Source organism: Leptinotarsa decemlineata, unplaced genomic scaffold, assembly GCF_025532065.1.
Source record: "Leptinotarsa decemlineata unplaced genomic scaffold, Ldec_3_MD MMD2_tig00026354_RagTag_RagTag, whole genome shotgun sequence".
Classification (NCBI taxonomy): Eukaryota; Metazoa; Arthropoda; class Insecta; order Coleoptera; family Chrysomelidae; genus Leptinotarsa; species Leptinotarsa decemlineata.
Window position 1 is genome coordinate 2,288,780 of NW_027412702.1, and position 16,198 is coordinate 2,304,977.

General features: G+C 32.9%; 1 protein-coding gene across 2 annotated transcripts in view; it reads right to left on the reverse strand.

Moving 5' to 3' along the window:
- Nucleotides 1-773: 773 nt before the first annotated feature.
- LOC111516371 (facilitated trehalose transporter Tret1-2 homolog) overlaps nucleotides 774-16,198 on the reverse strand; it is a 76,016-nt gene continuing 60,591 nt past the window's right edge. For both annotated transcript variants that reach the window (XM_074184387.1, XM_074184388.1), the window contains exons 7-11: nucleotides 10,480-10,578; nucleotides 8,286-8,488; nucleotides 5,760-5,981; nucleotides 5,488-5,674; nucleotides 774-2,176 (exon numbers count right to left, since the gene is read on the reverse strand). In XM_074184387.1, coding sequence (XP_074040488.1) covers nucleotides 1,707-2,176; nucleotides 5,488-5,674; nucleotides 5,760-5,981; nucleotides 8,286-8,488; nucleotides 10,480-10,578 — 1,181 coding nt within the window. In that variant the 3' untranslated portion in view covers nucleotides 774-1,706. The remainder of the gene's footprint in view (nucleotides 2,177-5,487; nucleotides 5,675-5,759; nucleotides 5,982-8,285; nucleotides 8,489-10,479; nucleotides 10,579-16,198) is intronic.

Genomic DNA, 16,198 nt, shown 5'->3' on the forward strand with positions numbered 1-16,198 from the left:
GATGGAGTAGTAGAAAGCCAAAAACTTTCTTTCCCAAAAAATTAATCACTCCTAAAAATATAACCCTTTCAAATCATAATAAAAATGTAATTGATGTATATAATACATTTGTAACAGAATTTAATTGTATCTATATCTATTGTTCAAAATAAAACTTTCTTAAAAATTGAATAATTATGGTTTGTTTATTGCTATTTGGTCGAAACAAATCGTGTTGATAATACTTTTAACACTAGTGTTAAAAATATTTTCAACACGCTACTTTGTGAACATCATCCTTTGATACTCTTGACAACCATTAAAAATGTCACTTTTAATAACAGTTGCACAAAAAATAATTTTGAACGTTACTTTCCAATCATAAAAGACTGTAAAAAGTCTTTTATCAATTGAATAAATACGAAACAACGCCACGTCATTTGAAGAATGGTACAACATTCTGCAAAAAATTGAAAAAACTGAGTTATAAGTGCCTTTTCGAAAGTATCGGAACTGTTGTACAATATACTGAATGGATGAAGGACAAATATTCAGAAACATTTACAAAAGAGGTTTGCTTGTTTATCAGATAGCACGGATCCATCATTTTATGGTACAGATCTGTCATTTTAGGGTATAGGTAAGTCAGTTGATTGAATACGTCTTTGCTATTTGTAACTGAAGATATATTGATTGTTCACGAGTAATATTCTTCAAAGACGTTATTTTCAAACCAAAAAAGGTCTGTCAATTGTTGATTGTCAGTTGAGGAAGGTTCGAAATGATAAAAAGTATTTGAAAAAGTGTACATGTTATATTTATGAAAGTTAATGACAAACCTTAATACAAATCCTTAAAACTACTGAATACTGCTACGACTCACTGAATATTGCGTAAATCATTATCAAACGCATAAATAATAAATTACATTAAAATATTTAAGAAGCTAAAGAAGTACATTTTTAGTCTTTTGTCTTCATGAAGTTAAGTAGTTGGAAGCTTCAAATCAACTGAAGATCACATCAGTTGGGATCTGTGTTATGTAATGTATACATTTTTTATAAAAAATATCTAGCGAATTTGAAGTACTTGTCAGTAATTGTTACTCAACTATCATCACTTCCGACTTCAGGGAATGAAGAAATGTGTAAAAAATGATATCAGCTGATTTTGTATGGTAAGAAAATCAGAGCAATAATAATGATTTGGTCATTCTCAATTTGCTATGGATAATTCTGAACCTACTGACTAATTTAGTTTCAGCAATCACAGTTTGCTTTATCAAATCACTACTTTGCTTTTTTGTTGTGGTCAAATGATTGACTCTGTTGAAGTTGTAAAATACGCAAAAAAATGCAGAAATACGAAATCAAATTATGGAAACCTTGGAAATTAATACGAAGGAACATTGCTACTTATTGATAATTTAATTTTTCCAAGACGACAAACATGGCACATTGTCAATGACTTTATATCATTGATGTAATGACTTTTCATATCCTTCTTTTGAAACTATTTTTGTTTTCTTTCTAGCATATTCCAAAGATCTAAATGGAAAATTGAGAAATTCGGACACACGGGTATTTTGTAACTTTTTTGTAATCATCCCATGTACTCTTCATAACGATTTTTTGAAAAGCCCAACAGTAGAGGAATATTGCAAATATATTAAGAAAAATACTTTATCCAAACTTCAGATGGAAAGTACAAGCTACTTTGATGAATATTTACACATTTTCCATGAGTTTTTCACTCTGTTCATTGTTAGATTTAACGATGTCTTTTTTGGCCACTCTAGTTGGAACAGCTTTCGTTTGTGTCTTTGGTACCTTTTTCTTTTCTGATCCAAGAAATATTGTATTATGAACGAAATAACCGGTGATATCTGATAATTTCTTTCCGTGTGTTTCCGGTAAAAGTATATAAGTGTACAAAGATGCCAATAATGCGACAACAGCGAAAAACCACTGAACGCCTGCAATACCGCAGAAAATATAATCCAAGGTCCAGAAGCTCTGGATTGCAGCAAACATAATCAAGTTAGCAATGCTGTAAGAAATGCTGTTTGCAACTCCTCTGATTTCAATTGGGAAAAGTTCGGCTGTCATCGTCCATGGTATAGGTAAGAGTCCAATCATAGATGTAACGACATACAGGAGCAGTAAAGCAACAGGAATCCAAGTTTGGTCAGACGTTCCTGCGAAAAAAAATAATTAGAAAATTTTTCTAATCGAAAGAAGAAACGAATTCTTATAAAAATGATTTGTATCACACACTTTCTCAATATTTCCCTTAAAACATTTGCCCCATTCAAAACCTATGGACAGAAATGGATGCATGAACAAATCATAGTTATACTTTTTGTGTTACTTATTTTGAAGCAGGGTACTTTGAATATGGTGAATATCTGTTTGTATTGAGAAGATTTTGCATAAGCATTTATTAAAAATTTTCATTTGAAGTCTGTTTCCCTCACAAAACTGTTCGCTACTGAAATGTGGGAGACTCAAAATAGTAGACGTTACTAAACTGAAGAGCGTCAACAGTGTTATCAGGAAAACTTTGGACAAAAATTTTCAAAAATACTCATGAAAAAACGATACATGATCTGTATCTATTATTGACGATAACTCCGGACACACGCATAGGTCATGCCCGATAGTTTCATCTTTCTGATCTCACATCCTGCATAGAGGTGTCCACTATCCCTATATTATGGAGGTGTTTCCTTGGTTGACAATGGCCAGTCAGAAATCTTACTGTTGAGCGTAGATTTTGCTGCGGTTGGTGTTGTTCTCATGGTTCATGTGATGTATAAACAAGCCAATCGCTGTATTTGACATAATTTTCGGATGACCGTTGCTTGTAGAACTTTCGGCCCCTATGTAATGGCTCCGTACTTTAACATAGGTCTTATTATTGCAGTGTAGATCCAGGTGACCACACAGGGTGACAGACCCCATGTGCGTCCCATTGTCCTCCGACATTGCTCATAGGCCACATATGCTCTTTTTGTTCTACTCTGTAGGTGAGAGTTCCATGTTAGCTTCCTGTTGAGGATAGTACATGATAAAACGATACATGAAATGACCGAATGATAGAAATAAATTTCTGCCATTCTGTCATTAGACCAAATGAATTCGCCACTGAAATGAAAGTGGATAATTCAAAATAGATTTTTAGACTCAACAGGGTAGATATTATAGACTCCATTCTTTTCAGAAACTACTAGAACAAGCCGTTCACAAGGTTTATCCCACTTCAAAAAACGATAATAAGCATGAAAGGATATTTACATACTTTGGTGTACCCACCAATAATTTCGATATATTTTGTAAAATGAATGACTTGAACTTTTCTCACAGAAAAATAATGATACAGATTGGATATAAAAAATAGAGACAAAACTTCAGTATTTGATACATCAAGAAAATATGATTGACTTGTGTTTCTTGCGCCAAACTTTATATTGGCAAAACGGGGAGAATCGTTTGCCAAAGAATGGAAGCACACGTGTGAAGCTTCTTGAATATGAATATCAATTCCACATTTGCAGATCATCTTTTGGGCGGAATTTGGAATGAGTTCAACTACGACTATGATGTATTACATTTGGAAGAGAAAGGTTCAAAACTCAACCTACTGCAATGCTTGGAAATGAATAGATTTATTAATTCGAAAAATTTACTGAATCTGTTTTCTAATGTGAAAATTGAATATGTCAATTCAACGATTCACGTGGAATATTCATTGGAAAAAATATTCAGTTTGTGAAACTCAGTCGATCGATCGATGTGTAAGTCGATGGTTCAAGCCTTAGGCTGAACACTCGATTTTCACTTGCTATCGTCTAACCCGTGATAGGAATCACACGTTAAAAGGTAAGACCTCTTTAGTCCTTAGCTCGCACAAGTTTAGAGTTCTGAGGATTGTCGTTCGTTTTAAACAACAAACAACTTTTTTTTGTGTTATAAAGTCCGGGAAAACCCAAACGCAACAGCTTTAAGTAGAAAATACATTATATTACAATGCTCAAGTAATTAACAGTTCATGTTTTTATTCAACTCAAGAGTTCATAGTTCATTTTGATTTTTATTAAAGTTAAGGTATATTAGATTAGCATAAATTTGATCATTGTTATTTATCGAAAAACTTTGCTCATTTGGATATATTCGAAACATTTTGCCACGTTCACTATGGAATATGAAAAATTTCATGAAAAAATAATGATTAATTATGTTGGGTTGTTGAGATGTACTATTTTCTCAATAATTTCAGCTTTATCAGCATCAAAACTGTATATTATGTGTGATTGATGACTTGCTTACTTTATGGTAATTCATGATCACTTAAATGAAATGAATAAAAGCACTTCTGTCTGAATTCCACTGGAAAATTATATAAAACTGAAATCTGAATTTTGCAGCATCAATTTTATAGAATTTTCAAGTATGCTGCAACCTAAAATACCATCCTGAAAATTCTAGGGATCGTTAAACTCATAAATTCAAGAGAGGAGACCTACATAAATCAAGTTGCTCATTTAGTGGTTTATGTTTCTGGTTTTTAAATCTGTATCTTCAAGAATCAAACCACAAGTAGTTTTTCATAGAGACGATTTTTAGGCTATCAATTTTTCTGTAACTCGCCACTAGATGGCGCTGTAGAACAATTTTTCCCAAGTTCGTTGATTCTGTCAAAATATTGGAACAGCAGCGATACAGCAACATAGTACTAGTATGTAATAAAGGGAGAAAAATGAATCTGTTGGAGGCCATGGAAATTAACAAATCAATTAAAAATCAGAAACATATTCCCCTAAACGAACAACTTGACTTATGTAGGTCTCCTCTCTTGAATTTATGAGTTTAACAACCCCTAGAATTTTCAGAAGGGTATATTCTATAAAATCGATGTTTCAAAATTCAGATTTCAGTTTTATACTTGATAATGGAATCAAATCCGAAACCGGTCGTATAAATAAAATTTTCAAGTGGTATTTAGACAAAAGTGTTTTTATTCATTTCATTTAAGTAAAAACTGTATATGCTTTCTTTTTCAGTATTTCAACGTCAACAAGGGCAGCATCAAATTTCTTGATATGTTAGTAGGTATACTTTCATGTATAATTCCACCAAATTTTCTTGTTGCCATTTTTTTAGCTGTCGACGGCACCGACTATTATCTCCTCGTATAGGCAATATTAATAAGTCTTTAAGTCACACAGAGTGCATCATGTATATTCAGCTAAGGTGACAGGATCAACCCACTTCAACTCGAAAATACTCGTGAGAAAAATACCTGGTCTAAGTTGGGTTCGAACCCACAATCGGATAACTACTTCTTGCGCCATTTTACTAATGTCATATAACGACAGGAGAAATCAGTTTCTAGTGGTGGTACTGTATGATTTATTGATCATACAGTATCACCAAAACGTACTGAATAACCTTTGAGAACTGGTTCCGAGTATAAATTTCAGAAGTGAATCAATTGCAAAGCATGTACCGTTTCTTATCCACTGAGTAAACATGCCAGAGAATCCTAGACATATAGCCATTCCAATTCCACTCGCTATGACAAGGGGACGTCTATGGAATGTCCGCAACATATAAGTATTTGCACAGGACATCAGCATTCTTACGATAGCAATAAATGTAGATGCAAGGTAGGGGTTGATGGTACTGCCTACTTCCTGAAAAATTCAAGGTTCATCAGCCAAATTATTTGATATTTCTTCTTGTTTTGATTGTAATTGAGATGAATTAACGAGAACTCACTTTGAAGAATGTTACAGAATAGAAGAGAGTTATGTATATTCCAGAAAACTGTTGAAAGAAGAAGAGTCCACAAATTATTAACATGGGTTTATAACCGGTTGGTTTGAAAAATTCCTTGACTTTAGCGGTTGCTCCGAAATCTCCCCTCTTTTCTTGCTCCTCAAGTTTCGCTTGGTGCTCCTTCTGTAGGAGGTTAAGATGTAATTCTGCTAGCGATTCATTCTGAAATTGAAACATTATGAAGTTTGAATAGGAACTAATTTGATATCAATTGTTTTGAGGATGGTTATAACCAAAAAGATATAACCCGGTAAACATTGCATTTGCGAAATATCGGTTATATTATGATTTTCGCGTGTAGATAGGTCGAAATAGTTCTAGACAATAATTAGGTTCGCAATGAGATGATCATAGAAATGATTTATGAATTATATTCACATGATCGTCACTTTCACGACGTTTGTTATTGGATATTATAGGTATACACTTTTTTTTAATGATTGAAATATTTAGTGAAACATTAAACTTCATAAATCTGTTTCATATCAAAATCATTTTCTTAAAGCTGATGAAAATGCGTATTTTCCTAATCTGTTTACGAACGACAACTCTCAGAAGTTGAGAAACTTGTGCGAGTTAAGGACTAACGAGGTCTTACCTTTTAACGTGTGATTCCTAACACAGATCAAATCTGTATTTGTGTTGATGAATCTCAAACGTTAGAAACTTTTTTTTTCTATTGAAACATACTGAAAATTAACAAACATTCGGAGAGGAAAGTTATCAGAAACTCAAAATAAGGTTATTTCATTTCCATTTCGAACATATTAGGTATCTATCCCAACAAAACAAAATTACTGTCTCTCGACGCGCGCTTCGCTAACCAAGTTAGCGTCCTCAGGAGCGTTCTTCAATAGATTCACTTTACGACAGAGATTCGAGTACGAACTATAAAAACATCAAGTATGTGAGAGAGATCAATTATTTCCATCTATCTCGGAACGACTTATACAGGGTGAGTCAACATATCCCTCAGTCCATTGCCATCATAGGAAACAATTTTACGAACTACTCAATTGTTTTTGCAGCGTGGCCAACAAAAAATATATTTGACAAAAAAAAACAGTATATGAATACGTTATTCGATTCCATAATTTTATAGCTCTCTAAGGAATTTTTGTTTTCGAATTTCCATTGCGGCATTGCCAAGTTAATCCTGAAAAACCTATTTTGCAGACAATATATTTTTTTCAATTACCCACAGGCATGTCTACAGCAATTGAGTGGAATTTTTTAGAAATAGTTAGTCAACATCACTATGATAATAATATTTAGGGTGCTCGGTAAAACCGGTCAAGTTTCATTCATTTTCAAACAGACATAATTCAACTTCTTCAATGATCCACGGTGTCAAAGGCTTTTGAGAGATCAATGAATAGACAGAGAGAGGGTGTGGAGTTCTCTAAAGCCTTGTGTATCTTCTCAGTTAAAGTTATTAAAGCATCATCGGTGGAAATATTTTGTCTGAAGCCAAATTGTTTCTCTGAAATTAGCTGATATTTGTTTATAAATGACGTCAACCTATTTTTCAATAATTTTTCAAAAACTTTCGATAAGTGTGTGATCAGGGATATTGGTCTGTAGTTGTTCACTGAGGTTTTATCTCCTCTTTTGTAAATTGAGCAAATTACTGATTTTTTGAAGGCATCAGGCCAAACACCTTTAGATATACATTGATTGATGATGAATTGAAGTGGTTCAATAATAAACTGAGAAATTGATTTTATTACTTCTGATTTAATTTCATCATAGCCTACCGATTTGTGATTTGTAACTCATTTATTAGTGTAGTCAGTTATTTGGAGTCGGTATGTGTTAAAGCTAATGAGTTTGGTAGAATATATTGATGTGCGTTATTATTTCTACTCGTTGAGATTTTTTGAGCTAGTTTTGCACCCATACCTGCGAATTTGTCATTGAATTCGTTGGCTATATCTTTATAGTCGGTTAAAAGCTCGTCATTATCATTTTTTATTGGACCAGTAACTTTTGTTTTTGATTGTGTACCGGTGAGTTCCTTCACAATATTCCAAAGCTTTTTTGTGTTTCCATTATTTTTTTAATTTGGTTCCTGAAATAATTTTGTTTTGTTCTGTTTATTGAGTTTGTTACTTTGTTTTTGTATTTTTTATATTAATCCTGTATCGCAGTATTATTAGGATTACTCTGGAGTTCTCTGAACATTTGGTTTTTACTATTGATCATGGTTAATAAGGAGTTATTCATCCAGGGAGCAATTTTGGTGTTTTTTCTGTAGTATCTTTTTCTTTCTGAGCATTGATTTAAACTATTTATAAGGATATGGAGGAAATTATACAACAGCGAAAATTGGGACTTATCGCCCCAAAAGAAGTGTATCATTAAAACGTCATCATAATTCTGTCCATCTTTTTCTAGGTGAAAATCAGACTTTTTTGACGCATACAAAAAAATGTTTACCAAGAAGTACTTGCATCATGATCTTACCCGATTTTCTGGTTGTGGTTGATATTTATTGATCCACCTCAGAGATGCAGCAGCTTGTTCAATTCTGCCTTTCGATACTAACCAAGCTGGACTCTCAGGAATGAAGAAAACCAATGCAACCGGTATCACAGCGTATAAATTAGCCGTCCAAGCTACAGTCCTCCAATGAAAAAACCAGCCCTTCATGAAACAGATCACCATACCTGCAATGATGCAGGTTTGAAAATATAACAAGGAATATATCTAATTTTGGATAACAATGCTCAATCTAGGACAGTATTGCTTAAAAAAATTTAGATTTTTGACTAAGAAATGCCCCAAAGGCAAAAATTGTATAACTTTGATTTCCATTCAAAAATATTTATCAATCTGTAGAATTCAGTGTAAATGAGAGCTTATAAACCGATATATATTACTGGAGGAGGCAAGATGCCAGTCACTGATCCTCAATTAATGAAATCACATACATATTCAAAGTGAACTTTTTTTCAAATCAAAAGTGCAAAGAAATTTTTGCTCAATATACAAAAGATTGCGCTTATTGAACATTTCAGGAATTTATGGCTACTGACAATATTGTTTCAGGATCTTAATTGTCAATGAAACTACAACAATCGATATTGATCAATACTTGGATCCTATGAACTTTTCGCTTTATGTTCATTTGTAGAAGAGGAAAATGAAAATGAGCTGAACTATTTTCCAAATAATAGAAGCCAACTTAACAATATTTTTTTCAAGTGTGATATTGTGCTGTGGGTAGTGGGCCTACGGAACAAATATTACCAGGCGGAGATAGATAAAGTAGAATCTCATAGAAATAATAAATTTTTGAGAGAAAAAAAATTGCAGCTACTTTTAGGAAATACACATTTTCGAAAAACATGCTGTAACTCAGAAATAATGATATCGATATGGGGTATTCGTCATTAAGTTTGTCATAAAATTTTACCCTCAGACACAGCCATCAGTTTTCATCTACCTAGTTTGGAAATAGGAGTTTCCCTCTAAAACTGTTCAATTTGGCCCACTCTGTACACTCATAGATTTTAAAAGACGTATTATACTTGAAAAAGAAAAAAGCCCATTTTCTATAAACGAAGAGTACTAAAGCTCTATTACCATTACGAACCTAAAAATTTCATTGTGTGAATTTTGAAACTTTTGAAAATTAAAATAGCCTACTGAACAGTAAACACTGTAATAGTCACGGTTTCAAATAGATATTGTATTATTTCATATTTATATTCAGAAAATTTGAAATTCCATTGGTACAGGGCAGTTTTTTTAGAATTTATTCATCTGCCGCCTTTCAAAAAGATCCATCTTCTCTCATTATTGTAACACAATTATCAACCACTGTATAGAGATGTGACGCATACATTTTTGAAATGATTGTTTACTCAAAAGTTTCCATTATTCGGGCATGATCAGTATATTGATAGATTCCAAATTCAAGCACAGAACCAATTACATAGTAAAAAGCTAGAACTTTCCCAAATTATTCGAAGAAAATATACTTCAATTATTAGCCTAATGAGTTATAACATGGCCCAAGACAGATATTACATGATTTGGGGAGAAGATGTATTTTTTTCAGAACAGTGAAGCATATTTCTCAATTTCTGAATTTTCAACAATTTATCGCCGGTTCATATAAAAAAATACGGAAATTCCCCAACTGCAAACATAAGAGGTTAGTTATTTATGCAAAATCATTCATGCAATCTTATTTTGCACATAACATCATTCTATTTCAATCCCGGAATTATGAAACTTATATTGAAAGTTCACCAGTTGTTCGATTGCAGGTCATTTTATTGACTCGTAATATTTTTATTGGAGTGAATTGAACTCATCACAACGCACGAGGTTAGATTTCTGCATATTGGCAAAATGACAAACCATATCACAAAGCTCGTTTACAATAAATATCATTTTTCATAAAGGGATAAACTGGAAAGTGCAATTGGCACAATTAGGTTAGTTATTCAACTTTTTGATGAGATTTGTAATAACTATTTTATAAATAAAAAAAATCTTTATCAAAACTTCAATTTCTTTTTGAAGTCATTGTCCATATGTCTTTTATTGAACTGTCATTTATTTTAATTATCATAAACCTTCAAAATATAGTCAGTCTATCAATACATTTTAGCCTATTTAATTTCTGATTTCTAATTGAATCAATTACCTAGAGATGCAAATGAGGGAGCAGATGAGACGAGAGATCCTCTTAAATCTGCTCTGGATATTTCCGTGATGTAAACAGTAGCCGGAATGGTTCCCCACGCTGAAACATAAATGGGTTATTGTCAGTTTTGGAAGGAACAGAAATATTACAGCATTTTCTATGGAATATTTGGAAAGTTGAGGTCCTGTTTATATCTTCTTGTAATTAAATGACAACAAAGTAAATCCTTTTAAAAGATTGTGTGAAACCTTCTGAGGGAGCCAAACATATATATCGTCACACAGTCATACAGTGTACAAATATAAATTGTCGTAATAGGCAGAAACCTAATGATATCAAAGTATGTATGAGAAGATTTTCATTTGGCGTAGTACTACAAGTGATCAACTATGAGTTGGTACATTATTCGTGAACAAAAACATTAAAATGTTCACCTAGGTATTATCAATGGTAATGTTTCAAACCAATTGGCCTACTACTATAATAAATTTTCTCTGCAGCCAGTGAAAAAACTTGTTGAAAGTTTTTGCGTATACAAAATATCATATACTCTGCTATGAGATCATATTACCTAACGCCTTAAAAAATTGTTTTGGTTACAAAAGTGTTTATAGTACCAGGAACTTGGTAATCGAAATTATACAAGAGAGTTTAAATCAATCGCTTCCTGAGATGATCTCAATTGCTGACACGAGAGAGAATCACCTCGTTGACGGATATAATTACTTCAGACAATTACTTTGAATTGATATTCTGTTTAAAGATGCCACACATTACGCAGACTTTGATCACTCATTGAAAGGAAGGAAATTATTAAAACCACTACTTCCGGTTACAAAAGTAATGCTGGGTGACGAAGTTGTATCATGCAGTATACAAAAAATCATCAGATTTCTCAGTTAATAAATGATAATGAAGATATTTGTTTTTACAATGTTTTTTCAAACTGACAGGATCGAAAAAATTTCAAAAGCTTTCAAGTTTCTGAAAATTTTTGGAATTTTGCTTGAGTGATGAAATATTTTGATCATCATGAATATATATATATATATATATATATATATATATATATATATATATGACCCCCAAGTCTTGTACTAGCTCTATGCTTGCTGTGTTCAGCTCTAAGTGCGAAAGGCTACTCAGTACAAGATATACTAACCTAACAAATGGCAGAATTCAACATCTGCACATGATAAATCAAGGCAGGAATAAAAGAGCAAATATCCAAATTTTTGAAATATTAGAAAATGGTTGATCCAGTACAAAAGTTGGGCTGAATCTTTTGCTACTGTTTTGGTCTGGCCGACTTTGTTTCGAAGGAAATAAGGAGTGAAAATGAAGGTCAAACACTCAGAAGATTGCAGAAATGAAAATATCTGCAAATTAAATTGGAGAACGGAATAACATGAGGAAAACATATTTATTCCTGAGTAATGGCAAAAAATGAAGATCAAACACTCAGAAGATTGCAAAAATGAAAATATATCGAAGTTCAATTGGAGGACGGAATAATGTAAGTGAAACATATTTTTCCTGAGAAATAGCAAAATACACTACAGCACAAAAAATATAAGCAATAATACTGTCCAGAATAGCCTGTCTAGAAATGAGAGAAACTACATTATTCTGATGTAGTGTGACGACGTTCTTGTGATAACTTTTGTAAGCGACAACGACACAATTTCCTTGATTATACTGTTTTCTTTTATGCGACCAGGAGAAAGGTTCAATGTACTTCCACAATACCTCAATCCAAATATAGTTCGGTCTATAGAATAGTAAAAGTTTTCTTTCAAACTATTTGTAATAATAATATTTATACTACAATAATAGTATGGTATAGAGCTACTGAATAATTAATATCCACCCAATAATATAGGTGAGAATTTGATTTTACTATCAGAAAACGAGTTTCTGAAGAATGTTTTTCTTTGTTCATTTCATTACAAACAGTTGACCATATTTAATTGAAACAAGCATATTTCAGCTACCCCTATGTACAAGACTCCAAAATGACGACTTATAACGATACGAATAATATTAAATTGTTGAATACTTGTTGTAGGGTATCATCAATTCATTCAATTGAAAATCTCAATGATTGAATGATATCTATTATATGCGTATATTTCCATTTTGCTATATCGAACGGACTGTTTTCTTTCGTGTACTTTCATGTTCATGAAAATGTAGTTGTTTATGAAAGGAATATCCTTCCAGTTTGTCTCTGAGAGAAACTTCTTTGCATGATCTACACATGTTTTGCAGAATTAATTTTTACGTTGAATTCTTTATTCCTTTCTACGGAATATCCGACATTTTTTGTTCGTATAAAGTGAATCATTACGTTAAATTTAAACAATTTGTCATCACTTATTTTTGTGTCAACCTATTTCTTCATCTATCAATCTGAATAATATTCGGGGGGAAATGTCAAAATTATTTTACAATGGTTTTCGAATATTTTTATTTAATTTGCAATTTCGTGTGCACGATGAAGACTCATATATTCACAAAATATTGTTGGGCTGTATCTGCTGAATGTCTGCCGGAAAACTTCTTCCTTGGCTAATACCACGAAAGATATTGAATCACATCCGGCAGATATTCATGCAAGTTTTCTTATTGAAAAACTTTCTGCAAATTCTTCCGTTTGCCCAGCAGCAGAACATTGCTGAAATCAATCGAGTAGATCACCTACAGACCGATTATGGAATATTTATTTTTCAATATGTAGCCCTCCTCGACACACTCATTAAACTGATTTTGGTAACCGTGAAGTGACTATTTCATTTCGAAAATGTAACAACAACCAATAATTGCAATATCTGAGGTAAGTCAAGTAGTGAGATGGGAACTTTGAGGTCACCATAAGAGTTTGTTCAGATCTTCTTTCAAAGTAACTGAAGATTTCGTTAAATTAGTTGAGAGAGAGTAAAATAACATACATTTCAACATTTTTATTGCAATCAATAAAATTACATTTTTGCAGCAAAACAAAATAAATATGTGTTCTGACCAAAATAGTTATTGTGTAACGTGGTTTTATTGATCCTTAAACTTTCTTTCGTCAGAAACATTTTTTTGTTCATAACATTTTGTTTATGTTACGAAAATATCCGAAATGATTTCTCCCTTGGATGTGAAATGGATACGGAGACTTGTAAAAATGAATAATGAGTGGATGTACCCGAAACATAATTCATAATTCACTAGCTCAATTATTTACTATTCATCTAAAGGTGCGTATCCACATGAGCTAATATCCCTAAGATATCACTGAACGAGTTTGGCTCGTTGTAAGATGGCATGGTTCGCTTTCGACAGAAAGCATTTTGAATTTTGGCCATATCAATTTTTGCCGTAATGTAACCGAAAGTTACGAAGCAACACCCCATGCAATAGGCAAAGTTATGCGATACCTTCATACGTGTCACAATCTGTTGCCATGTGTAACGTAACAGTCCTTTGATGTGACAGTTAACAACAGACAAATATTGGCCTGGCATGTGGTAGTAGCACGTATTGAAGTGGTTACGGCTAACATGCTACAATACTCCGATTCCACTGGCTGTAACGTAACATTTTCACGATTACGTTACGGGCCTTTTGATACAAATGGATAGGTGCCTTTAAATTATTTGACTAAAACAGACAGTTATTGTTCATCTCATCCATTTTATTGTAAGCCAGGACAACTTAAATTTCGAGAGTAACAAAGGCCAAGGACTACAATCAAAATCATTATTTGTTGTATGCCAAAAACTTCATGTCATATATTATCTTATTCTGATTGATCAGGAGGAGTACAGGTAAAGGTCCATAAGAATTGGAAACTAGTACTTCCATAAAATTCATTCTTTACAACGGAATTCACATACAACTGGTATCTCATCAATATCCAACATTCTTAGTGAGGCATTATGGCTTTGGATAAAGCGCATTTGCTGGACTTGTCCAAATGAAATGAATACAGATATCAGGTGTCTTTAATTCAAGGTATTAGAGATTCCATTTTGGTAAGCCGTGGGAAACTCCCTACAATCTCTGACTGAAATCCACTTGATGTAAGAAGTGTAAGTTGAGCTTTTGGGTAACCATTTGTATACAATATTCCTAAAAAGGATCATACCAAGACTCATTTTTTGTAGTCGCGAATGTGAATTGATTTTTGTGATAGTAATTTGGGCTTTCCGCTAAAAGGATTATTTTAACTCAGTGATAGAATTGGTGACCTGAACAACTACAAAGTTAACTTTTTAAAAGCTATGACCTGACGTTTCCTCTAGAAGCTGCGGTATGAATCATCAAAGGCGAAGCGACAACCTACCAAATGCTCTAGTTATCCTTACAGAAACAGGTTTTTTGTTATCAAAAGAAACTCCGTGATGAAATCATTTAACTTCAACTGGAAGCAGGAGTTCAAACAATTTTGTTGGAGAGAGAACTGTATTGAGAGAGGGGGTGGTAGGAACATCGTTTTTGTTAATAAAGTACTCGAATTAGAAAAGCAACATTTTTGATAATGGTTTAGTGAAGTGGTAATTTTTTTAATTTATTTTATCTCGTAATTATAAATCCGTTTCTACTCCTCCAACTTTATACAAAAAATATGGAAAACTTCCGAAGAAAGAAGAGAGTAATCGGGTTCAAAATAAACTCCTTACAAAGATGTACCCAAAACTAATCTCACTTTTAAAACGATTCATTGCTTATACTATCATAATAGTTATTCAAATTATGAAATAACAACAAAAATTAATTGGCGCTTCGGGGCGACTTGAATAATTCCAGTGGCGTATTTGCTTTTTAAGCTGCAGGAAAACCCAGAAAAACCTGCAGCATCACTTCATCTGAAGATTTTGATCTGCCAATGTCCTCTCTTTCATAAAATAAAATGTGAGGCGTCTTCAGAGGCTCCAATAAATTCAAGATATTGCCAGAATATTTAGTGATACGACTATCGTCAAACTTAAACCAGCCCGTTTCGAAATTCACCAATGCGTACCTAATAATGATCAGATTCAACGCCAAAACCACAGTGAACAATGACTGCATGAAGATTATAATAGTGGTTTGCTAGAAGTGTTCATCTATTTCGTTCATGCGAAAGAGTTTGGTGCTTCCGTCAGAGGTTGAGTCATGTTTGAAGATCATCCTTAGATTGACTGGTGCCTCAGTTATACTTGTTGTCTTATAATAGTCACTTACTTTGGCACATATTTGGAAATACAGTTCATCATCTGCCGTTAAAAGTTATATTTTCAGATGATTTCACAATAAGCTTTGCACGGATTGGTTATCAGTCATATTAGGAAACACTAGTTCAAGGTCCAGAAAGTCACGAACGTTTTTGTTACTTCTTGAACATACACTACAAAGTGAACTAGTGAGGAATCATTCAATCCAGAACGGTCAGGAGTATTGATTCTGCTATTTTCCTGCTCACGAAGAGTATTCAACAAGACCTCCAAGCATTCGAAATGTACATTCTTACACTCTTTTGAATGTAACAAAAACGAACAATAAAAATTTCAATAGTGCAGTTAAGCTGCAATCGATATTGAATGAATGGAATAATTTCTACCAGCTATTTTGATTATTAGAATTTCACATATTTCTATTAGAAAAAACTGAACGAATATAGACCGATATTTGTGGAAATATTTGTAAGAATATCTGATGGTTTGTTTTGTTAAACACGATTTGATGGCCA